This window comes from Hyla sarda, chromosome 7 (assembly GCF_029499605.1).
Source record: "Hyla sarda isolate aHylSar1 chromosome 7, aHylSar1.hap1, whole genome shotgun sequence".
Lineage (NCBI taxonomy): Eukaryota > Metazoa > Chordata > Amphibia > Anura > Hylidae > Hyla > Hyla sarda.
The window spans coordinates 208,861,725-208,888,549 of record NC_079195.1 but is presented as its reverse complement, the minus strand read 5'-3'; the positions used below and the strand labels follow the sequence as shown (position 1 = coordinate 208,888,549).

At 43.3% G+C, this 26,825-nt stretch overlaps 1 protein-coding gene across 1 annotated transcript in view; it reads left to right on the top strand.

The window, feature by feature from the left end:
- Positions 1–5,204: 5,204 nt before the first annotated feature.
- Positions 5,205–26,825, top strand: part of LOC130283213 (cytochrome P450 4A4-like) — a 41,813-nt gene continuing 20,192 nt past the window's right edge. The window contains exons 1-8 of the mRNA XM_056532418.1: positions 5,205–5,396; positions 11,235–11,379; positions 12,092–12,136; positions 13,518–13,645; positions 13,779–13,903; positions 14,070–14,221; positions 14,940–15,046; positions 15,373–15,563. Of these exons, the coding sequence (XP_056388393.1) occupies positions 5,205–5,396; positions 11,235–11,379; positions 12,092–12,136; positions 13,518–13,645; positions 13,779–13,903; positions 14,070–14,221; positions 14,940–15,046; positions 15,373–15,563 (1,085 nt within the window). The remainder of the gene's footprint in view (positions 5,397–11,234; positions 11,380–12,091; positions 12,137–13,517; positions 13,646–13,778; positions 13,904–14,069; positions 14,222–14,939; positions 15,047–15,372; positions 15,564–26,825) is intronic.

Sequence of the window (26,825 nt, the reverse complement as noted above, 5' to 3'; positions counted from 1 at the left end):
ATGCACCTTTAAATCATATTATAAATTTTCTGTCTTCATCTTTTGATTTGGGTAAGGCCTACCGTACCATAAACGTTTACAGATCTGCCATTTCTTTTTACCACGCTCCTATCAATTCCCTTTCTGTAGGTAAACATCCTTTAATTTGTAAATTACTCAAAGGCATAAAATTCAGACGTCCGCCTTTACCCAGATACCAATCTACTTGGGATGTCAATATTCTTTTGCAGTATATCATTTCCTTAGGGGATAATCATTCCCTTTCCTTAAAGTCCCTATCCTTGAAACTCACTGCCTTACTTTGCCTAATTTCTCTTAAACGAATTTCTGACGTTAGAGCCTTAGATATTTCACATAGGCAATACCTACCTGATGGTGTTCGTTTTTCTATTCACAAAGGCACTAAAACTTCTCTTCATTCAGTATTTTATCCCTCTTTTCCTCATCAAAAACACCTTTGCGTAGTTTCCTGCCTTCAGGCTTATGAACTGAGAACTCAACCTTTTCGTAACCATTCTGACTCTCAATTACTAATTTCTTTCTGTAAACCCTACCGTCCTGTATCATCTCCTTCTTTAGCCAGATGGATGAAACAGATTATGCATTCGGCAGGAGTTGACATTTCTATCTTTAAAGCCCACTCCTCCAGAGGAGCCATGTCCACAAAATTAAAACAATCAGGAGTATCCTTGTCGGATATCCTTAAAGCAGCTAATTGGTCTTCGGAATCAACTTTTAAAACCTTTTATTTCCGACCAGATCCCCATGTTTCTATGAATATTATTTAATGTTGTTCATTTCTGCATGCTTTATTGTTAAATCTGATCAAGTTTATTATTAGTATTTGTGCTTTAAACTTGCAAAATGGAGCCTCCAGTCTTGTAATAAAATTGGAGATTTTCCTAGTCCTTATGAAGGAAAATATGGATTTTATTAAAGACAGGAGGCGAACATTTTCCCTCCCTTTATCCCATCCCTTTATTATTATTGTTGTTTTCTGTCTCTATCTTTTTAGTGTAATTCACGGACTGTCAAGGATCTTCGTGTCAACAGAATATTCATCCATTCCACATCTTATAAGACCGGTTTCCAGTTTCTCATGAAGTTCACTCCTGTTTATCCCTCTTCAGAACTGTTATCCACAATCTTCTCAGACTCCTAGAAACTATGCTAGTTGAAGATGATTTATTTCTTCAGATATTGTTTCTTCACTCCGACAAATTCTTATAGGACTTTATTGTCTTGTTTTCCTTATATTATTTTATTATAACGTTTTGCATCAAAGAAGAGGAAGTATTGTATGTTACCTTGCCTCATATCACCTGTGCTAGCCTCTCATTGGCTGCATAATACACTTCATTTGCATATGTAACGTTTTTTTTCTATAAACTTTATTGTTTTATCTTGCTGCTAACAGTTAAAGTAGTAAAGAAGAGATTGCAAAATGTTCGCCTCCTGTCTTTAATAAAATCCATATTTTCCTTCATAAGGACTAGGAAAATCTCCAATTGTATTATCAAGCAGCACAGATTTCACAACTCACAATGGACAAATTTTGCACACATTTTTGAAATTTAGATATAAACTTAAAGCTAAACATATTTCTGAAATGGGTGGGATGTCTAAAATAGGGGAGGGGGGGGAATTCGGTATTGAACCGGACAGAACTGGTTTGGTGGAAAATTGGAAAGTTGATAGGTCCAAATGGGTGTGTGAGTTTCACTCCTATGTAGGAAAACAAAAATTTGTTGGTAATTGTTAAAATAGAGGATCACGGTTACTGGGATAGGAAAGGGATGAGGTATGTTTCCAAGGTCTTCACTAATGGTACACTGAAAAAGTGTTGTGAAATTTAGTATAGTTATGGTATAGAACTAACACAATTATTTAGATTTAAGCAAATTGAACACGCTGTGCCAATTACAATACTGGTCTTTTATGAGGTGGATTTGCTTTGGGGCCCTGGTGTGACTGCCATCTCCGCACGCCCTATAGCTACTACTCCCCTACCCATGATACATTTGTATTGTGGCCTTATATGCATTTCCCTTTATTGGGATCTTAGGCCATATTCACATGGTGTGTGATCAGTAGCTGAGGGCTGTGTAGTCTTCATCACATGGTGTGTGATCAGTAACTGAGGGATGTATTCTTCATCACATGGTGTGTGTGTGATCAGTAACTGAGCACTGTGTATTTTGTATCACATTGTGTGTGATGAGTAATGGAGCACTGTGTATTCTCTATCACATGGTGTGTGATTATTTATGGAGTACTGTGTATTCTTTATCACAAAACAAAGGAAACCACGAGAACCATCCCTAGTGGAAAGTTTAGGAGAAGGATGTCCGGTGCACCTCCCGAAGGGTTTCCAATCAGTTTTTGGTATAAAATATAAAGTGGTGTGAATACAGTCTTAAAAATTTGTCAGACGTTGGGGCATTATTACAGTGTGGGGCATTAAGATGAGAACTTTTACTGAGTTGAGGCCTAAATGGGTGCTATTAGTGATGCTGGTGCTGAGAAGATCTCTGTTAAAGGAAAACTGTCAGCTTTCTCCCCCGCACTAACCAGTGGTACTGGCTGGTAGTGTGGGGGACGCTGATCAGTTTCATGCTTACCGCGCCCGGATCCGCCACGCCGTTCTGCTGTAATCTTCTATTTTCGGTATATGCTAATGAGTTGCTAACTGGCACAGGCCGGGCTCATTTTGGCACTCTGACGTCAGTGCCGCTGGCCGCAGTGCTGCCCAGTTCATTAATATTCCTCCCCTCTCTCTTCATTACAGAGCGGGGAGAAGAGGGAGAGGCGGAGGGACGGGAGGAATATTGATGAGCTGGGCGGCGCTGTGGGTTGCGGCACTGACATCAGAGTGCCGGATAGACCGGCCTGTGCCAGTTAGCAACTCATTAGCATATACCAAAAATAGAAGATTACGGCAGAACGGCACGGCGGATCCGGGCACGGTAAGCATGAAACTGATCAGCGTCCCCCGCACTACCAGCCAGTACCATTGGTCAGTGCAGGGGAAGAAAGCTGACAGTTTTCCTTCAAAGTGTGTGTGGGCATTATTACTATATGAAGTACAAAGTTAACTGGGACCATGACATGGGTTGCGTGCAGGGGTCAAGTCCTGGGGGAAAAAAAAGTGTGGGACCTCACTCTAGATTTCCACTTAAAGAGGTACTAGACATCTTATCCAAAGGATATGTCTGATCCCGGGGGTCCTGCCGCTGGGGACCCCCACGTTCTCCCTGCTGCATTAGTTTAGAACGTTGGGTGCGGCGCCAGAGGCTCATGACTCATGGTCATGGCCCCTCAATGCAAGTCTATGGGAGGGGGCGTGACGGCCCTCATGCCCCCTCCCATAGACTTGCATTGAGGGGGCATTACTGTGATGCCACGAGCCTCTGCCCTGCATCACCAGTCATCCGTCACGGGTGGTCGAAGGGATTTATTGCCCTAGGTTCTGCTTTGAAAAAGGTCTTAGTTTGCTGCTTATTCAGATTTCAGTGTTGGAGGAGGTGCAAAAGAGCTCCAAAACAGGTTTTGGAAAATTTGCTCGCTCAAGTGAAAAATGTACTTATTGTACAATCTGGGATGGCCTCTCAGCTTTCCAAGTTTAGAAATAACCAACATGAAAATACATGTTCCTAACTGACTTATGATACAGCTGTATAGCTGCAGGCACAGCTCCGCCCCGCTAGTAGCAGGGACAGTTATGCTGAATGGCCAACGGAGGTAAGAACTAATGCAATGCATCACTACTTACCTCTGAAGATGGTGAAACTATGGCATTTTTTGCAGGGAAAAACACCATAGTCTCAGCATGCAGCGATTTTGAAAAACTGCCACTGAGCCCAAAACGGCAGAAACATGGTCAAGATGTTAACAAAAAAAGCCAAGTGGGTTTGTCCATTCATAAGTCCCTATTGACTTCCAGCTAACCTCTGCCCGCTACGTTTTTGCCACGAAAAAAATGTAGTGCAGTAGTTTGAGAGTTTTTGGGGGGCAAAAATTTTTGCCCAAAAGAACAAGTAGAAACTTTGCCTTATGAGGACATGACACTATAACAATTGATAATAACTGAAGTATAGAAAAAATCCTGTCAGCAGAGGAAGGCTACCACCAAAACACATCCAATTCTTCAGCAGACTTGGTGAGTGCCAGGATTTTTTCTACACTTATGTTCTGGACTTCATCCACCACAAACACCCCAACTAACAAAAGTGCCAACCAACTCATATGTGGTGTCCCAGTACGGGATATGGTCCTAGAGTCCCGTCAGGTTGAGTCCCTGTCTGTCGCCTGGGCTTCCCTGTTTGTATATAAGTTTTCACATAAAGAGTAAAGGACCTTTATTGTTTGTGACATGATTGTTTGTCACATGATTACATTTGTACTACATGATTGTGTTTAAGTCACATGTTTAAGTCATATGATTGTTACCCAGAGAACCCCACCAGTGACCAGGTGACCTCCCAAGTAACCTATGGGCTCCTTGCACAGCCCCCTTATATAAGATGGGGAGGAGCTGCAATTTCGCTCTTTCATCTCTCTTGCTCCTGAGGTCCAGTGCAGTCGTCTCAGAGTGTCCAGAGCATTGGAGGCTTTAAGCCTAAAGTCTGCATCCACCTATCAATTGCAAGTAAGCCAAAGTCATCTAATTGTCAGTCATCAAGTCAGTCAAGTCTACTGTCTAGTCACTCATCTACTGCAAGTCCCAGTAAGCCTGCGAGGTCTCTCTGTGTCACTGGCCACCTCTCTGGGATATTGGCTGTATAGACTGTAACACCTGTCTAACCTCAGTAAAAGCTACTGTTACCCTTAACCTGGCCTCAGACTCTTTGTTGCCCCTGCCTGACCTAGGATTAGCGGTACTACTTTTGGGTGGTAATATAGGAAAATCACGTCCTGGCATCACGAACATGAAGGGGTTAATATCATCTACCCCTTGGGCACTAACATCTTCCCTGCATCTACCACCACACATATATCAATGGATTGTATTGTCAGTGCTTTTATTCCCAGCATTATCCGGTTTGCTATGTTTATTGATCACTGGGGTGTCTGTTTTTTTTTTTTTTGTCTATGTACTTACCTTCCTCTCCCCTCTATACATTGCCCTGTAGGCTTGGGAGATTGTAACTCCTCCCATCAGTAATACTTATCCCTGGTTGTACAGCACAGAGCTTATTCCAGCCATGCCCTCTTCCATGCTGCCCGGTGTCTTCTCCCTGAGCCCCTTTGAGCTCTTGTACTATGCAGCCTCCCTGTGCGCCCTGTACCTGCTCTACAAAGTCTCCAGACTCTACATGAGACAGAAGAAGCTGGAGAGAGTGTTCAGTGCTTTTCCAGGCCCGAAACGTCACTGGCTCTTTGGCAACGTCCATGAGGTAGGTGGAATATGAATATTTTAACATTCTTTTCTACTGCTTTGAGACATTTGGGTTTATGTTTTACCAAAATATTTGCCAGTGTGCAGATGTAGTTGAGCTAATCAGACTTAATAGATGGCAAAATCAGACTTAATAGATGGCCCATTTGGACCCTTGCTATGGGGCCCCCTCTCTACTATGTACACTACTGGCAATGTATTAGATACACTAGTCCAAAAATATACATTTTGAGTGATAAATAGTCTTGTACCATACTAAAGGTGACTTTTTTTGTCCTAATAGCGAAACATAGGAGCAACCCATTGGTAACAATTTTACAGAAAAGGAGATTGAGTAAAATTACCTTCTTTTAAAAACTAGTATTTTTATTACTCAAATTAAAGATTACAAAGAAAATTCTAAGAACTAAATCAATTGGAAAGGTATGAACAGAGATGTGCTATGATGTGCACAGAGGGGCAGCCATTGCACTATAATATGAAATTTAACCACTCTAGGACACGGGGCATACAGGTGCGCCCTTTTGTCCTGGTACTCATGACACCAGGGCATACTTGTACGCTCTGATGCACTAGGTGGCTTTAGAGCAGTGAGTATCGGCTATCTTCAGTAGTCAGACATTCACTGCTTATGCCGGCCAACGACGACCTTGCATCATCAGAGCTCTACAGCAATACAACAAACATCAATTGCTTGGGGACGCAGGGCATACAGGAAATCATTCAGCAGGCATCCCGTGCCAACACCTGGGGGGTCCTGAGACCTCCCTATGTCGGCGATCACTGCAAATTGCCGGTCAATTCAGACCTGCGATCTGTGACGATTTCGGGTCATACGGGTCTCCGGTGACCCGGAAAATAAGGGGGAACAGGGCTGATCACACCCCCGATCCCCCTGAAGGGATAGCACTGAGGTGGCAGGGGTGCCACCCCTCCTATCCCTGCTATTGGTCAGTCAGAAGGGACCGACCAATAGCAGATCGGGGACAGGGGGGGGGTTAAAGTTCAGTTCCCCCACTCTCCAACCCACAGTAGTCCGGGCAGAGCGAGGGAACTGTGCTGGGACTGGCACTGGAAATCCCTTACCGGCAGCGATCCTCCTCTGTGCGGCAGCGGTGGTAATCCTGCAACTGTCACGTGAGTTGTTGCCTAGCAACATTTGGAGGGCCACAGTTTATAGTGGTCTCTAAGCTGTAGCCCTCCAGGTATTGCAAAACTACAACTTCCAGCATGCCCAGACAGCCTTTTGCTGTTTGGGCATGCTGTGATTTGTAGTTTTGCAAGATTTAGAGAGGTACAGTCTAGAGATCACTGTGCAGTGGTCTCTAAACTGTGGCCCTCTAGATCTTGCAAAACTACTACTCCCAGCATGCCTACACAGCAGTTTGCTGTCTGGGCATGCTGGGATTTGTAGTTTTGCAACATCTGGAGGACCACAGTTTGGAGATCACTGTGCAGTGGTCTCTAAACCCTGGCCCTCTAAATCTTGCAAAGCCACAACTCCCAGCATGCACGAACAGCAAACGGCTGTCTCCCCATGCTGGGAGTTGTAGTTGCGTACCTCCAGCTGTTGCATAACTACATATCCCAGTATGCCCTACGACGATCAGTACATGCTGGAAGTTGTAGTTTTGCAACAGCTGGAGGCACACTGATTGGAAAATACTGAGTTAGGTAACAGAACCTAACTCAAGGTTTTCCAACCAGTGTACCTCCAGCTGTTGCAAAGTACATCTCCCAGCATGCACGGTCTGTCAGTGCATGGTGGGAGTTGTAGTTTTGCAACAGCTGGAGGTTTGCCCCCCCCCCCCCCCATGTGAATGTACAGGTAACAATCACACGGGCGGGGGTTTACAGTGAGTTTCCTGCTTCAAGTTTGAGCTGCGGCTAACACTGCACTAACACAAAATCAAGGGTAAAACACTACATATACACTTACTGTACACTTCCCCCCCCCCAATAAAAATGAAAAATGTCTCGTATGACAGTGTTTTCAAAAGGGAGCCTCCAGCTGTTGGAAAACAACAACTCCCAGCATTTCCGGACAGCCATTGACTGTCTAGGCATGCTGGGAGTTTAGCAACAGCTGGAGGCACCCTGTTTGGGAATCACTGGCGTAGAATTTTTTTTGGGTAGCGGAGGCAATTGTAAGGCTTGCATCCGAGTCCACCCCTATGTAAATCCCTGATTCTGGCCTCAAATGCGCATGGTGCTCTCTCACTGTAGAGCCCTGTCATATTTCAAGGAAACAGTTTAGGGCCACATATGGGGTATTTCCGTACTCGGGAGCAATTGCGTCACAAATTTTGGGGGGCTTTTTCATTATGAAGTGATAAAGTTGGGGTCTACACCAGCCTGCTAGCATAAAAAAATAAAATGTTTTACACTTACATGTTGGTGTTGCCTCAAACTTTTCATTTTCACAAGAGGTAAAAGGAAAAAAAGACCCCCAAAATTTGTAACGCAATTTCTCCTGAGTACGGAAATACCCCATATGTGGACGTAAAATGCTCTGCGGACGCACGACAAGGCTCAAGAGTGAGAGCGCACTATGTACATTTGAGGCCTAAATTGCTGATTTGCACAGGGGTGGCTGATTTTACAGTGGTTCTGACATAAACGCTAAAAAATAAATACCCACATGTGACCCCATTTTGGAAACTTACACCCCTCACGGAACGTAACAAGGGGTATAGTGAGCCTTAACACACCACAGGTGTTTGATGATCTTACGTTAAATTTGGATCGAAAAATGAAGAAACATTTTTTATTGTCACTAAAATGCTGGTGTTAACCTTAATTTTTCTTTTTCACAAGGGAAAATAGGAAAAAAAAATTTTGTAACCCCATTTCTTCTGAGTAAGAACATATACCATATGTGGATGAAAAGTGCTCTGCGGGCAAGAAGAGAAGAAGCACCATTGGGCTTTGATAGAAAATTTGTCCGGAATTGAAGGCCACGTGTGTTTAGCCCCCCATGGTGCCAGAACAATGGACCCACATGTGACCCTATTTTGGAAACTACACCCCTCACGTAATGTAATAAGGGGTACAGTGAGCATTTACGCCCCACAGGTGTCTGACAGATTTTTGGAACAGTGGTCCGTAAAAATGTAAGTTTTCATTTGCACAGCCCACTGTTCCAGAGATCTGTCAAATGCCAGTGGGGTGTATAAAACTCTGTGAGGGGTGTATTTTCCAAAATGTGGTCACATGTGGGGGGGGGGGTCCACTGTTCTGGCACCACGGGGGCTTTCTAAACGCACATAGCCCCATTCAAAACAAATTCTCTCTCCAAATTCTCTCTCCAATTCTCTTCTGAGCATTGTAGTTCGCCCGCAGAGCACTTTACATCCACAAATGGGTATGCCATGTGATTTTTTTAATGTGTTCTGACACCATAGGAGCTTCCTAAATGCGACATGCTCCCCAAAAACCATTTCGTCTAAATTTGCTTTCCAAAAGAAAAATGTGACGACTCCTCTTCTGAGCATTGTAGTTTGCCCGCAGAGCACTTGACGTCCACTCAGGGGGTATTTCCATACTTAGAAGAAATGGGGTTACAACTTTTGGGGGGTATTTTCTGCTATTACCCCTTGTAAAAAAAATTATTTGGGGAAAAAATGCATTTTAATAAAATTAAAAAATAAACTTCATTTATACATCTGATTTTAAGGAAAAGTCGTTAAACATCTGTGGGGTGTTAAGGCTCACTGTATCCCTTGTTACATTCCTTGAAGGGTGTAGTTTCCAAAATAGTATGCCATGTGGGTTTTTTTTTTTCTTGCTGTTCTGGCACCATAGGGGCTTCCTAAATGTGACATGCCCCCCACCATTTCAGCAAAATTCACTCTCCAAAATCCCATTGTCGCTCATTTCCTTCTGAGCCCTCTACTGCGCCCGCCGAACACTTGACATACACATATGAGGTTCTTCCTTACTTAAGAAAAATTGGGTTACAAATTTTGGGGGGATTTCTCTCCTTTCCAAAATGAAGATTTTGAACTTTCTCCTTCCCTTTGCTGCTATTCCTGTGAAACACCTAAAGGGTTAACAAACTTTCTGAATGTAATTTTGAATACTTTGAGGGGTGCAGTTTCTATAATGGGGTAATTTATGGGGTATTTCTCACAGAAAGGCCCCTCAAATCCACTTCAAACTTAACTGGTCCCTGAAAAAAAAATGCAGTTCCTTGTTAAAAATCTTCTCAGGCAGCAATTTGCCACCCTTGTGAAGTTGCCGCCTGGGTCCAATGGATATATTGTAGGGCTGGTCATCACTCCAGCTCTCTGAGAGGAGAGCATGCTGCAGAAGTCACACGCTCTATTCATATTGATGCCCGAGATGCCCAAGTACAGCACGTCTCTGAGACAGGTTCTCCTGACCTAGTTTGGGAGTCAAGTGTAAGTATGAAGAAAAGGAAAAATGCACACTGTGCTTCAAGGTGTCATGGTGTCTTCTGTCATCAGAAGAAGATGGCTCCATTTTACGTGAGCTTGCTTGCCAGGTTTTTCTTGGTGTAAGCAGTACATCTTCCACCATGCAGGCTGGTAGAGAATCCGCTCACTTTGGGTTGGCTTGGTAAAGGATAATAGCACAGTGGCTCAGACCTCAGGTGTTCTGTGGCGCTCTGAAATGGTGCCAGTTGAGTGGACTACCAGCTGTAATGAGCACTGTCACTGTAAAAAACTTTAGACATGTCACGAGTGATCACTTTTATCAACTTTAAAGGTTTTATCTAGGTTAAGAAAAACAGAACTGATGTGATCCAAAAACAGCACCACACTTGTTATCAGGTTGTGTGTGGTATTACAGCTCAGTTCCGTTAAAGTTATAAACTTTTTGAGGTGTACAGGTTGTATGTGGGGAGTGGTCTCTGCCCTTGGCTTGAAGGTGTACAGATACGGTGTCCTGCTTTAATTGACATACAGGGCTCTCCTGCCGACAGCAGCCCTGTGTGTTTTGCCCACGCACGGGCTGCCAATGAGGACTGTCACTAGAGGTAGGGAGCGCTCTTCTGCGCAGACAAAACACACATGTCTGACATTGGCAGGAGAGCCCTGTGTGTCAAACAAAGCAGCGTGACGAAGTAAAGAGAGGGGTTGCGGCCACGCCTCTCAGATGCTTTTTAAGACTTAAAATTTGTTGAACACTCAGGGGAGACTGACATAAATAATTGTGTCTGGGAAACAGAAAACATGACAGAATGCCCTCAACTAGGCATGGAGCTGAATACCAGAGGTGATCATTTGGTGTGCCCAAGATCTGACACAACAATGGGCTGAAAATCACTAGCAGAAGACACCATATGGAGGTGACTTTGTGGCAAGTCACTTGGCACTAGGGTCTATTCTTATGGAATGACGTACAAATAAGTGATAATAGCCTTTTCTGATGATATATATCCTGTGGGTGTAAGGCTAACAACATAGATTACATTGCAAAGAACCCTGATCTGTATAATTCTACTGAACTGAAAAATGGCCTTCCAAGGGTTCCCATACACCTTAGATTAAAGTTAACAGAACCCACCATTGGGTTCAACCAACTGTTTAAGGCAGTGCTTCTGGGAGTTGTAGTTTTGCAACAGCTGGAGTCACACTGGTTGGGTATGGAGTATGGAGGCTTTCTGACTCTCCACTGACATATGATCGATAGAGAGAAGGATCTGGTGTGTTGGATCTTCTCCTCCCCTTGGTATAGATATCTACAGTCGAACAAACCTTCAGAGGACAGTTATTGAAAATGTATGGCCCTCTTAAGTGTCTCAATTATTGTAGTAACATTTCATACAAGCAGACAGGGTTTTAGATGAGGTCTTTGTTCTTCTTAATAGATAAAATATGATGGGAATGATTTGGAGATTTTGAATGGTTATGCAAAACAATTTGACTATGCCTTCTCCGCGTGGTTTGGAAATTTCTTTGCCACTCTCATTGTCCATCATCCAGACTATGCAAAAGCCATTTTGTCCAGGAATGGTGAGTAACAATATTGGTGGCATCACTCTTTGACATTTACATTTAATTTGTTTTTAGTTTTTATGTTCTTTATGGCATGTTTTTGAATGATTTGTTTAATGTTTATCTGCTTGCATTTTCTTTCCACTAGTTTGCTGTGTATAGTTTAAGGGGGACCATAGTGCTCCCTGATTTTTATGTTGATTGAAGCTGTATGCCTTGTCATGTGTATAGGGAATCTGTCAGCTCTTTATCATGCGCAGAGCTGGGCAGATAGCTGATAAGAGATAACACAAATATATCTGTTTCTTAGCTAATGGCTGTTTGCAAGGCTATAAAATAATGCTTTCCTTCTTATCTCAAGAGTTGTAGAGGCTGGGTCAAGCTGTAGCATGCATGCCTCCTCTCTCCCCCATCCCTCCCTGCCCTGCATGATTGATGTACAAAAAATCAGTGCTAGAAGGCAAACCCTGTACATCAATCATGCAGGGCATGGAGGGTGTAGAGGGAAGAGACATGCATACTGCAGCTCAACTCGGCCTCTTTAACTCTTAAGCCTATCGGAAAAATATAATTTTATAACTTTGCAAATAGCCATCAGCAAAGAGACAGTTTTTGTTTGTTTTATCTTCCTATCAGCTATCTTCCCATGTCTACAGCTCTAAGCCTAATATAGAGCTGACAGATTCCCTTTAATGTATATATCCTGAATACACATACCATTTTCTTTTAGATCCAAAGGATGAATTTTACTATTACTTCCTAACCCCATGGATTGGTAAGTATCATGGCTTTGTAAAGTATACCAATTTTAATAAACAGGTTTCACAATACACTTCCAGACATCTGTGACTGTGCTACTAAGAACACCAGATTGTAAAGTGTGAAAAAACTGAATCCTAAGTTCTGAGAATTTTCAAAAATATTCACATAAGTCTTTAAGGTTATATAAGCTTTATAAGCTTTATTTTTTAGATTTACATTGTGAGCACTAATAGGAACAGGAACCAATATTCGTAATTATATTTTCTGTACAACACAGGCACCGTAGAAATTACTATTGTAAAAATATAGGTCTAGTTTTTCTTAATAGTGCACCTATTGTTTAACAAAAAATAAAAACCTGCATAGGTTAACTCTTCATAGTGGTGCCATGGTGATTTAAGTTCTTTCACTGGTGTTATTGAGCCCCTAAAAGTTGACTGATTGATGCACAGATACTTTTCATTTTTTCTATTCAGGTGGATGGATCAGAGCTGGGCTGTTTGCCAGTAGTACTCACACTGTTACTTTCTCCATTCCTTCTCTACCCCATCACAGCGCTGCACAACACATCACATGCTCCTCTCTGCTATGCCCCAGCCATAGCCTATGACATAGTGCTGGTGAAAGTGCACTGAACAGGCTACACTGACCTGGGCTAATGATTTACAAAGTACAGTACTATAGATGGCATGTGAGGCTAGAAGGGGTTACTGATCAGATTTTTTGTACAGTTCCATATGAGCAGGCATGAAAAAAACAACAGGACAGAAGGGAAAGTGTTACCATAAGAACTGAACAGGCTGGCACTGTCTTATGAGAAGATTTATACAGTACACAACTATAGATGGCATGTGGTGGGGAGAAGTGGTTATTAATAGAATGGCTTAAGGAAGTACTATGGGCAGAAATAAAATAAACATCAGCAGCACTGCAAGGAAAGGGTTTTACTAAGTACTACTGTTGCTAAAATGAGAGAAAAGCCTTGTTTTACTTTGAATGGACAGTGCAAGTTCTTTGGACACACATAGATGAAAGTACACCATCCCTTTTGCATTCTCCTATCTCCAATACAGAGCACATGCCCTACTTTCTGTAATGTATCTTGCTGAGACTGTTACTAGAGACATTTTGAACCTAACAACAGGTAGTGGACAGCAGAGTCCAAGACTTTAGTGCTGTTGAGCAGTTTTTTTCTGGTTTAAGTAGTCGTATTTAATAAATGAAATGATTTACCAAAATGTTAGGAATCACATAGGTTATCAAAAGTTCTTTGAAACGTCAGTGACCATTTAAGCAATTACAGTAAATGCTCCTTGCTCCAGTTACAGTAAAATGTGGGTTGCTGCAGTCAATAGTCCAATACTTTACATATCTGCTGTTGTCATGTCATCCAGGGAAAGGTTTGCTGGTGCTGTCAGGACAGAAATGGTACCAGCATCGAAAACTGTTGACACCGGCATTCCATTATGATGTTCTGAAGCCGTATGTCAGATTGATGTCCGAGTGTGCTAATGTCATGCTGGTAAGGAGAAATCTACCCAATCTACCTTAGCCACCTAAAAATCCATCTAGTGTGAAACAGCAAATCGAAAACAGAGGATGTTTCCACCTTTGTGTTGTAATTGCAATTAATTCATTTCTTTAATTTTGTTTAGGACAAATGGGAGAGACTGGTCCCAGATAAGAATCCGGTGGAGCTTTTCCATCATGTCAGCCTCATGACCCTGGACGCCATCATGAAATGCGCCTTCAGTTACCAGAGCAACTGCCAGAATAACAGGTTGGTTGTTATTAAGGACAAACATGCCACTGAGACATTCCATGCGGCCTCTATGGGGCCCGGTGAGAGAGCGGTCCCAGCCCACTTCCCACTGTCTAAAAAACCAGAGCAGCCATACCAGATAATGCACCCCCTACAACATGACTGATCACTTTCTTTTTTGCAGTGAACATGAATACATCAAAGCTGTACTTGAACTCTCCCATCTGATAGAAAAAAGGGGGCGCTACTTTCCGTATCACAGTGATTTTATTTTCCACATGAGCCCAAACGGATTTCGGTTCCGGAGAGCGCTAAAAATAGCGCATCAACACACAGGTCAGAATCAATCATAAATAAGTAAAGGATTTACTGAAGAGTGAGGCCCTATTGTTTTTGTGTATTCACCTACAATAATAACTGAAATCTCTGATTTATTTTAGCAGCAGGAAAAGTCATACAGTAATTTGGTTCAGTGGAAACATCAGGGAAGAAGTAGCTAATTTATCCTTCAACTTGGTCTTAAAGGGGTACTCCGACAAAAAACTTCTGCTGCTGGGGATACCCGCGATCTCCGGTGCGGCACCCCAGTCATATGTGCATGGAGCGAATTCTGCTCTGTGCCGGATGACTGGCGACTACAGCCGTCACACCCCCTCCATTTATGTCTATGGGAGGGGGCGTGATGGCTAGTACGTAGTCGTCACGCCTCCTCCCATAGATATTAATGGAGGGGGCGTGGCGTGACATCACAAATGCAGAAGCTCCAAGCTTCCATGTTCGGGATGCTGCAGCTGCTGGCCCAGTGATTGTGGGGGTCCCCTAGCGGCAGGACCCCTGTGATCAGACATCTTATCCCCTTTTCGGTGGAGTACCCCTTTAATAGAAATTTACATAGGTGACAGCTTGGGACAAAATGGCAGAAAAACCATACGATAATGCATGGAGTAGTAGACAAATAAATAGTGCATCTTGGCGCATAACCCCTGGGAAGTTTTCTCCAAAATCTCAAAAAATATTCTCTGAATAATAATCACATTACTTTTGTTCCATATAGATAAAGTCATTAAACTGAGGAAAGAATCATTAAAACAGGAGACAGAGCTCGAAAAGATCAAACAGAAGAGACATTTGGATTTTTTGGATATCCTGTTATGTGCCAAGGTACTGGACCGATTCATGTATAATTTGTCATGTGTCCAGGGGTGTAGCTACAGGGGGCCTGGTGGTAGCGGTTGCCTCTAGCTCTTGGTGCCTGAGAGGACCAAAGGCCCTTTTTCAGGGCCCCGTTATAGATATTTCATTGGGGTCCAGGTGCTTGTGGTGCAGCTTTGCTCCATTCAAGTGAACAGGGCTAAGCTAAAATATCTGACACGACCCATTGATGAATGACTCTTTTCTCATAAATAAAAATGTAATGTTTTAATCCTTAAATTCCCTTCAAATATTATCCAAACACTTCCAGTAACAGAAATGTATCTTTTTATCAGGATGAAAATGGTCGGGGACTGTCTGATGAAGATCTGCGGGCAGAGGTGGACACATTCATGTTTGAGGGCCATGATACATTGGCCAGCGCCATCTCCTGGACCTTGTACTGTTTGGCTAAATATCCTGAGCATCAGGAGAAATGCCGGGAGGAGATCAGAGGGGTCTTGGGCAAGCGGACCTCAGTCGAGTGGTAAGAACTTTTTGTAAGGAGTCTTGCTTGTTTTTGCCATAGATCCACTGTGCAGCAGTAGTGTAGAATAGAACCACGCCAAGGAATGGGGTCTAAGAAGCCCCTGATCTTTACCCTTAGTCTTAGAGGAGAACTTCTGTGGCAGGAAACTCTGAAGATGCCACTTTTAGCATGGAGGTAGCTGCTGATGGGGATAGCATGGAGGTAGCTGCTGATGGGGATATAGTGTTGCATCAGAGATTGTATTGGCTGTAGGTCAAGGCCTGGTGGAGATCATTCAGAGCCAGTTCACTAACACAGGTCATGGCAGACACAGGTTTTGTCACAATGTTATTTTTAACAGCATACAAAATCATTCTCAGGTTTTCCCAAGTTGAAGTGCGGGCCGAGACATTACATCACTAGTGCCGTTGGCTGTCCGGGCATGCTGGGGGGTTGAAGTTTTGCAACATCTGGAGGGCCATATTGAGACCACTGATTTAAATGGATGTCCATCTTTCACCTCAAAAGTTACATCTTAAAGGAATGTGCCATCAGAAAAAGACATAGGGGGAGAGTCGTGCAGTTGCCTATAGCGACCAATCAGATTTCTTCTTTCATTTTTAAAAAGGGCTCTGAAAAATGAAAGAAGCGAACTGATTGGTCACTATGGGCAACTACACCACTCTTCCTTTACACAGGTTTTGATAAATCTCCTCCATAGGCCCTGATTTATCCAAATGTGCGAGAGAAAAAAAAAACTAGGGCAGGAAAGCTGTACTATGATTGGTTGTTTTGGGAAAATCACACATTTTAATAAATCAGGACCATAGGGGGGGAATTGTTAAAACCTTTCCAGAAGAAAAGTTGCTGAGTTTCCCATAGCAACCAATCAGATCGCTTCTTTCATGTTTCAGAGGCCTTATTAAAAATGAAAAAAGCCATCTGATTGGTTGCTATGGGCAACTGGTCAACTCTTCCTATACACAGGTTTTGATAAATTTCCCTATTCCCTATTTAATTAAATTTTTATGCTAAACCACTTTTCTTTTTTGAATTTTTTTTCCAATTTTCCATGTATTTTACAAAAAAAAACTTGAATCTTGCAGTTTTCAACCTTATAATATATCATATAACCCTACATTAATAATAATATAATTGTATACAAATAAAGAATGTCAGCTAACCCACTAAGGACAACAAGTTAGTTCAAGCACCCGAGACTCACGATGCGCTGCTCATAAACACGAATGGCGCACAATTCAGCCACATGGATTTGGCGTCCTTTATCAAAAGCCAAGGCAGATAAATGAAGGCGCTGCAGTACTTGTCCTAGTCCCCTAGGGCAGTGGTCTCCAACCTGTGGACCTCCAGATGTTGCAAAACTACAACTCCCAGCATGCCCGGACAGCCAACGGCTGTCCGGGCATGCTGAGAGATGTAGTTTTGCAACATCTGGAAGTCCGCAGGTTGGAGACCACTGCCCTAGGGGAACTTGCTGTTCGGGCATGCTGGGAGATGTAGTTTTGCAACATCTGGAGGTCCGCAGGTTGGAGACCACTGCCCTAGGGGAACCTGCTGTCCGGGCATGCTGGGAGTTGTAGTTTTGCAACATCTGGAGGTCCGCAGGTTGGAGACCACTGCCCTAAGGGAACCTCTTCCTCTGAATAATGGTGTAGTTAGGTGCACAACATGTTGTCGTCCATTTTGGAATCTGTATAAAGTTTTTCTGCGAATACAGTCATGTGACCTAATAGCTTCCACAATGCACTTCTACCAGTTGAAAAGCAAAATTCAGAATTTGGGGGAAGATTTATTAAAACCTGTCCAGAGGAAAAGTTGCTGAGTTGCCCATAGCAACCAATCAGATCGCTTCTTTCATTTCTGAAAAGGCCTCTGAGAAGTGAAAGAAGCGATCTGATTGGTTGCTATGGGCAACTCAGCAACTTTTCCTCTGGACAGGTTTTGATCAATCTCCCCCTATAGTGTTCTGTCTGGAAAGAGGGGATAATTTTGTGCAGCATAGAAAGATATTGGTACCAATGGGATAACATTGCGAAGCAATTGTGGATGTGAAAATCCTAGTTTTCAATTTGTTGTCTAGCTACAATCCCCTTTTTGAAGAGGCTCACTAGGCCCTAGGGCCGTATTTCCCAAACAGGGTGCCTCCAGCTGTTGCAAAACTACAACTCCCAGCATGCCCTGACAACCAAAGGCTGATTTACAAAAATTGTTTTCACTGGAGTACCCCTTTAAGAGGAAGCGATACAGGTCCATCCCCTCTGGGCTTCAACATACTATTTTCAAGAATTCTGATGTACCCAGAATTCAAATAACGCTTATTCCTGTTTTTCTCCGGCCAAGTCTTTGTTCTGAATTGACTTCACATGTGGAAAGCCTTGTGTTGTGTGGTGGTCTTAGGTGTTGCAATAATGGTGTAGGGTCTGGTGGTATTAACCCTTGAATGTCGTGACGCCAGGGTGCGGCTTCCTCAATGTAATGGTCCTACCGCCAACCATCCCACAAACGGAAGGGAGAAATAACGGAATGTCCACAGCAGATTTTATGAAATAAACTTGATGTGACTTTACTGCATATTTTATGCAATGGCATGGAACATAACAGTCTTTGAGTGCCAAGAACAAGAGAGAAAATTTAGTGGCTGCAGACCCTAATATATTAAGGGGGTGTGACAAAGCTCATTGGTCAGCAGAACCTGTCAATCCTGACCCAGTGAACTCTGGGTATCACATGACCCAAAGGTCCTTAAACCATAATACAATTTAATTAAAGGCACGTGACCTCTAAGGTCCTATACAGAGGTATTCCTATATAACATATTAAATATATATATTTATACATTAAATACCATTTATATGAGGCGACTAGGGGTTAGTCCTACAGGTTAGCCCTATTGGCATGGAGGGACTCTGGCTGAGGGAACTTTAAACAAAGGGACAGGACCAAGTCCTGTACCTGGACACCACAGTTGCATACGTCCCAACCGTCCCGGATCCGGCAGGACGTTCCCGCGCTTTCGTGGTGATGTCCCGCCGTCTCAAAACGGCCCCCACATGTCCCGCATTTAACTGTAAATGCCTCTTATGAGGCATCTACAGTTAAATGAGCTGCTCAGTGAACAGTTTGAGAGGGTGAAGAGCCATTGGCTCATCACCCTGTCAATCACTCATGTGTCCCTGGCTACAGTAAGCCAGCAGACGCAAGAGGCTGGACCCTTCCTCTGCGCTCCAGCACACAAGTGACATCATCAGATGCCGGAGCACAGAGGAAGAGGAAAGAAAAAATGAGGCCACGCTGAGCTGCAGGAATCGACAAAGGACGGAAGACAACAGCTGAAGGAGCCAACCGCAAAGATAACCTGCAAAAGGTAAGTATGCCGAGGGGACCTATTATGGGGGACCTCTGCCTACTAAGGGAGAACTGCTGCTGCCTATAATGGGGGGACCTCTTCTTACTATGGGGGAACTGCTGCTGCCTATAATGGGGGCCCTCTTCCAACTATGGGGGAACTGCTGTTGCCTATTATGGGGGACTTCTGCCTACTGTGGGGAAACTGTTGCTGCCTATTATGGGGGACCTCTGCCTGCTAAGGGGAGACTGCTGCTGCCTATTATGAGGGACTTCTGCCTACTGTGGGAGAACTGCTGCTGCCTATTATGAGGACCTCTGCCTACTAAGGGGGAACTGCTGCTGCCTATTATGGGGGACCTCTGCCTACTAAGGGGAAACTGCTGCTGCCTATTATGGGGGACCTCTGCCTATTATGGGGGACTTCTGCTGCCTACCTAATGTGGAGGGCTATCTACTACATTCCTGCCTAGCAAATATGGAAGGCTATCTACTACCTATAAGCTTTTATGGAGACTAACTACCAAGCTAATAGAGGGGCTACCTACTACCTTTATATGAGAGTTTTCATACAGGGGACAGCTACTGCTGGGGGATTTACCTACTAAGACAACTCTCTCTGTGGGGGGACGCACCTATGTAATGGGGTAACTACCTGAAGGGACCTGTGTACTTACTGGAGTGACCTAATTACGTAATGGGAGGGACTTTCCGGCTTTGCCCACTAAAGAGGGCATTATTACAGTTTGGGGCATTATAGTTGTTGAAATAGCGTGGAGCATGTTTTTCCCACATGTTCTCCAGAAATGAGACATAGCTGGAAGAAATCATCATGGTGTCTGAGCTGGAGAAGAAAAAGGAAAGTAACCGACTCGTCACCTGATATAACTGTATGTAATCTCTTATAGTGTCTGCAGTGGTAATGATGGGGGCTGTTGTCAGTCACCTGATATAACTGTATGTAATCACTTATATGGTCTGTAGTGGTAATGATGGAGGTTGTTGTTAATCAATCACCTGTGTATGGGAGGTCCTCCTAAACTCAGATGACAGACTGACAACATTATTGCTGTCAGGGTGCATTTACACCACGTTTTCTACATACGGTCACTGGATCCGGCTGGGTGATGTCAAAACCTTGCTCTCTCGGATCCCAGCCTGACCCGGCCCGCATCTCATTCATTTGAATGCGCCAATTGGAGTCAGATAATGACTCCGGTCAGCTCATTTTTTCCCTTTTTCGGGTATCCCCATACCACGGTTCACTATCTGACTCCGGTCAGCTCATTCAAATAAATGAGATGCGGGCCAGGTTCGGCTGGGATATGAGAGCGTTAAATAGGTGTTTACATATCGTCCACCATGACAGCCCACATGAGAGATGGTCCCATAGGACCTAATAGGAACAGGAAACAGAAAGGGTTAAAAGCCCCTCCCTCCGGCACCTTCCCCAGTGTTTTCCTGTTCCTATTAGGTCTAGGACAGAGTGGAGCCTCATGGGCTCCTATTTTTTGGGTAAAACTTTTTTTATTTTTGTTTTAAAATTTTTTCCCTGGGCTAGGGGACCAGGGCTATTGCTGTTTCCCTCCCCTATGAAAGCCCTATGGTCGCGGGGGTCCTCTTTCCCCTGCCTCCGGGAGTACAGGATACGGCACTCCTGAGGGGGTTTATGTACCTGTACAGGAGGGAAGGCCTCCTTTCTTTAGTGCGGCCTTCCCTCGTCTGGTCCTGGGATCCCTGTGCTTCGCGCGCAGGCTTCCCTTATCTCTGGGGACGCATGTCGCTGGGAGTTACCAGAGCTCTGTATGCGGCGGGCGTGCTGTAGCAGAGTTCTGGTGGCACTTCCTGGCCGGTTGCGTCCTTGTGCAGCAGCTTACGTGGTCCCCCGGGAACCGGACAAGAAACTTTGGTTCCGGGCAGTACGGAGATGCAGCGGACCGGAAGTGACGTCACGGGGCGCCAAAATTAAAACTGCAGAGCCTAAAGGTAGGGAACCAGCGTCTCCACTGTGTCTGTGCTGTGTTTCTATTCTAACCATGGACTCTCAGGCTTCCTCCGGAGCTGATTCTGCGGAGCAGCCTGTTCCTTTGGTCTCTGTAAGTAATATCTTTCCTGCTTATGGATATAGGGCTGCAAAGATATGTTTCCTCTTTTACTTAGTGGGTCCCTTCTCTCTTTCAGGGAGACAAGGAACCCTCTCAGAAACCTAAAAAGAAATGTGTTATGTGCCTAGCTAAAATTCCAGAGAAAGGAAAATCCTTATGTAAAAAATGCATTTCTAAAGTGGTACAAGAGGAAAAGTTGGGATCTTCTGAGGATTTGAGGTCGCTTATACGCCAAGAAATTCAGGCTTCTTTAGCGAGTTTTAATCCTCTTCAAAATCCTGGTGTTTCTGAAACGCCATCTGGTTCTCATTTAATGGCTCCTTTGGATGTTAATACTTATCCAAAATTACCGTCTGCCTCCTCTCATGCAATTGGTACTGCCGCCTTTCTTCTACCTAGTAACTACCCTGTACTTCCATCTCAATATGCTCCTCCTGCTAAAAAAGCAAAAATTATGAATATATCTGATTCAGAGGAGGATGATCTTGTCTCCAGATCAGATATTGAAGGGGTGGAAGTGTCTTCCATTCCTTCTAAGGAAAATGTAAAATATTTTTTCTCAGCAGAGGATACTGATATTTTGGTCAAGGCAGTCAGAGGTGTGATGGGGTTGGAAGAGGTTGATAAACCTACGTCCATCCAGAATCAAATGTTTGGCGGGTTAAAACCGGCAAAAAAAGGTGCTTTTCCTATCCATGAAAATCTGAAAAGTCTGATTCTGAATGAATGGCAGGACCCTGAAAGGAAATTACAAATTTCCAGGGAAATAAAAAATAGATTGCCTTTTGAAGGAAAAGACATCGAATTATGGAATGACATTCCTAAAATAGACTGCCAATTATCAAAAGTGGTAAAGAAAACATCTCTTCCTTTTGAGGATTCATGCCAACTCAAAGACCCCATGGATCGAAAAATGGATGGTCTATTACGAAAAACCTGGCAAGCATCTACCGCCATTTTGAACCCGAACATAGCAGCTACTAGTGTAGCTATAGCTCTTTTTATCCGGCTTTCTCAGTTAGAAGAACACATTGAGAATAAAACGCCTAGAGAGGACTTATTGGCTTCTGTACCCATGTTAAAAATGGCGGCAGGTTTTTTGGCAGATGCTTCGGCCGAATCTGTGAGAATGGCGGCTAAGTCCGCGGCCTTATCAAATTCATCCAGAAGAGCTTTATGGCTGAAGTTTTGGAAAGGGGATCCCACCTCCAAGAATAAACTTTGTGCCATACCTTGTATAGGGAAATCTATATTTGGGACTTTTTTGGAAGATATTTTAGGAAAGGCCGCGGATGATAAAGTTTTTCCAGAAGAAAAAGCTAAAAAACCTGCAAAAACTTTTTTTGGTCCCCAAGGAAGGTCAAATTATAGAGGGAAAGGAAAAACGGGTAGGTGGAGCTACCCCAAAGGGGGGAAAGGTAAAGATTTCCTCCTCAATCCCTCTCAACCTGCCAAAAAGCAATGACTGCTGGTTGGTGGGAGGAAGACTCAAGCATTTTGTACCTCAGTGGCAATCTGTAACAACAAACCCTTGGATCCTAAACCTGTTGTCGGTAGGATACAAGATAGAGTTTTCCTCCCTCCCACCTCAAAAATTTTTCGTCTCAAATCAACCTTCCCCTCTCCTGCAAGAGAGAATGCTGGAGGGGGTAAGAAATCTGCTGCATTTGGGAGCTATCACTCAAGTTCCGACATCGGAGAGGAGTCAGGGTCACTACTCTTCCCTCTTTCTAATCCCGAAGCCCAATGGGTCGTTCAGAACGATAATAAATTTAAAATATCTGAACAAATTAATTTCCTACAAAAGATTCAAAATGGAATCAATAAAAACCGCGATTCCCATGATAGCTCCCAATACAGTAATGATTACCCTAGACCTCAAAGATGCATACTACCATGTACCTATTCACCCAGAGCATCAGAAGTATCTCCGGTTTGCGGTCAAGATAGGGGATCAAATCTTCCAGTACCAATTTGTGTGTCTTCTTTTCGGAATCTCATCAGCTCCGAGGTTATTCACAAAGATAATGGTGGAGGTAGTAGCACATCTTCGTCTACAAAATATAATTTTGATCCCTTATTTAGACAACCTGCTGATGACAGCCTCCTCAAAACATCTTCTCCTATCTCAATTGGATCTGGTAATAAAGCATCTCCAGAACTTGGGGTGGATTGTCAATCTAGAAAAATCGGATCTTCTTCCATCCCACAGAAAGATCTTTTAGGCATGCTGTTGGACTCAGTCAAAAAAGCTCCTTTTCTACTTCCAGCAAAAATAGAGACTATCCAGTCAAAAAAATTCAAAAATCAAAACTGGTGTCTATAAGAGAAGCAATGTCAGTGTTGGGGTCTATGACCTCCACAATTCCTGCGGTTAAATGGGCTCAATTCCACTCAAGACAGCTTCAGGCTCAGACTCTTTCTGTATGGAACAGATCTCAACTGATGCTAGACAAAAAATTCACATTAACCCCTGGGGTACTGAGGTCTCTAAATTGGTGGTTGGTAGCCACAAACCTAAAGTAAGGGGTCCCTTGGCTGTCAGATCCAGTCCTTATGACTACAGATGCAAGTGCCTGGGGATGGGGTGCTCATGTACAGGGACAGTGCAAGGTCGCTGGCCTCCTCATCTAAAAAGTTTTCCTCAAATTACAAGGAACTAAGAGCTGTTTGGGAGACCCTTGTGTCAGCCAAAACTCTCCTTCTCAATCAATCAAGCTTTTCTGCGACATCAGGGGGGCACAAGGCACAAAGCTTTTCAAGCTATTGTGGCCAGAATCCTTGCTTGGTCGGAAAGAAATGTCTCCTCCATTACAGCCGTTCATCTGAAGGGATCCTGCAATCAGATAGCGGACTTTTTAAGTCGGAGGACCCTGGATCCAGGGGAATGGGCCCTAAATCCTTCTGTGTTCCATCTACTGGTTCTCAAGTGGGGTCAACCCTCTATAGATCTGTTTGCCTCCCGTCAGAACACCAAGACCATTCAGTTTTACTCTCTAAATCCGAGAGAAAGGCCGCTGGCAGTAGACGCATTAGCTCAAAATTGGAAATTTGCTCTGGCCTATGCCTTTCCTCCTTTTCCTCTCATTGTAAGAACTCTAGCGAAGATCCAAGACAGCAATTTAAAAGTGATTTTTGTGGCCCCATACTGGCCAAAGAGGAGGTGGTTTTGTCTATTGAAAAGTCTAGCGATAGAACCCGGCTTCCCTCTACCTCTATTGGAAGACCTTCTGTCTCAAGGCCCAGTATTTCATCAAGGTCTACAGAACCTACATCTTACGGCCTGGATTTTGAAGAGTCAAATTTGAGGAAACAAGGTCTGTCTCAAATAGTAATTTCTACATTATTGAAGAGTAGGAAACCCTCTACTTCAAAAATATACTTAAAAATCTGGAAGAAATTTACATCCTGGAGTAAACAAATTGAGCCAGACCCATCTCATCCCAATTATCCACAAATTTTGGATTTCCTTCAAGAGGGATTTGAGAAAGGACTCTTGCTTTCTTTGATCATCAGATTGCAGATCATCGTTGAATTAAAAGGTTTTTTAAGGTGGTTTCTAGACTAAAACCTAAAACTCCAATCCGTACACCCTCTTGGAACCTTCACTTGGTGTTATCTGCTCTCACTTCTCACCCCTTTGAACCTCTAGATCAGTGTTCTATAAAATTTGTCACTCTAAAACTAGCTTTTCTCATAGCTATTACTTCCGCTAGAAGAGTTGTAGAAATTCAAGCACTGTCAATCAATGAACCATACATGTCCATATCTGATGATAAAGTAACCCTCAGACTAGATCCTTCTTTTCTCCCTAAAGTGGTTACTGACTTCCACCGGTCTCAAGAAATTTTTCTTACTTCTTTTTGTAATAATCCAAGAAATCCACAGGAAGAGAAATTTCACATGTAAGATGTTAGAAGATGTCTTCTCTATTATTTGGATGTCACAAGTCTTTGGAGGAAAGACTCTAATCTTCTTTTGCAGTTCCAAGGTCCGAATAAGGGTAGGAAAGCTTCCAAAAGTACTATAGCCCGGTGGATCAAGAGTGCCATTGTTGAGGCGTATAAAGTTAGTGGGGAACAAGTCCCTAACGGTCTGAAAGCTCATTCTACTAGAGCAATGTCAACATCCTGGGCGGAAAGATCTGCTGCCTCAATAGATCAGATTTGTTGGGCAGCTACATGGTCAAATCCCCATACCTTTTTTAAACATTATAGGCTCGACTTATCAGAGTCTCATGATTTGGCCTTCGGTAGAAAGGTTCTGCAGGCCATTGTCCCTCCCTAATGATGTTTATTTGGCATTTCTCATGTGGGCAGTCATGGTGGACGATATGTAAAATAGAATTATTTACTTACCGATAATTCGGTTTTCTTGAGTCCACCATGACAGCCCCATTATTTCCCTCCCTTTTTCTGGTGTTGGGGTTGTTTTCTTCTACTGGCATTACTTTTTCTGGTGTCCCTTTTTAATTTGTAAAACACTGGGGAAGGTTCCAGGGGGGAGGGGCTTGTAACCCTTTCTGTTTCCTGTTCCTATTAGGTCCTATGTGACCATCTCTCATGTGGGCTGTCATGGTGGACTCAAGAAAACCGAATTATCGATAAGTAAATAATTCTATCTTTCAATTCCGCATGTACAGGCGTGGTTAGGGGTGTAGCTTGTCCCTCTTTTCTCTCAGCAAAAGTTGGGAGGTATGGTGTTGGGATGGTTGTTTTTTTTAACCCCTTAAGGACCGGAGGTTTTTCCGTTTTTGCATTTTCGTTTTTTGCTCCTTGCCTTTAAAAAATCATAACTCTTTCAAATTTACACCTAAAAATCCATATGATGGCTTATTTTTTGCGCCACCAATTCTACTTTGTAATGACGTCAGTCATTTTGCCCAAAAATCTATGGTGAAGCGGGAAAAAAAATCATTGTGCGACAAAATTGAAAAAAAAAAACGCTGTTTTGTAACTTTTGGGGGCTTCCGTTTCTACGTAGTACATTTTTCGGTAAAAATGACACCTGATATGTATTCTGTAGGTCCATACGATTAAAATGATATCCTACTTATATAGGTTTGATTTTGTCGGACTTCTGGAAAAAATCATAACTACATGCAGGAAAATTAATACGTTTAAAATTGTCATCTTCTGACCCCTATAACTTTTTTATTTTTCCGTGTATGGGGCGGTATGAGGGCTCATTTTTTGCGCCATGATCTGAAGTTTTTAACGGTACCATTTTTGCATTGATAGGACTTATTGATCACTTTTTATTCATTTTTAAATGATATAAAAAGTGACCAAAAATGCACTATTTTGGACTTTGGAATTTTTTTGCGCGCACGCCATTGACCGAGCGGTTTAATTAATGATCTATTTTTATAATTCGGACATTTCCGCACGCGGTGATACCACATATGTTTATTTTTATTTTTATTTACACTGTGTTTTTTTTTTTATTGGAAAAGGGGGGTGATTCAAACTTTTAATAGGGGAGGAGTTAAATGATCTTTATTCACTTTTTTTTTTCACTTTTTTTTTGCAGTGTTATAGGTCCCATAGGGACCTATAACACTGCACACACTGATCTTCTATGTTGATCACTGGTTTCTCATAAGAAACCAGTGATCAACGATTCTGCCGCATGACTGCTCATGCCTGGATCTCAGGCACTGAGCAGTCATTCGGCGATCGGACAGCGAGGAGGCAGGAAGGGGCCCTCCCGCTGTCCTGTCAGCTGTTCGGGATGCCGCGATTAGCCGCGGCATCCCGAACAGCCCGACTGAGCTAGCCGGCATGCTTTCGGTTTCACTTTAGACGCG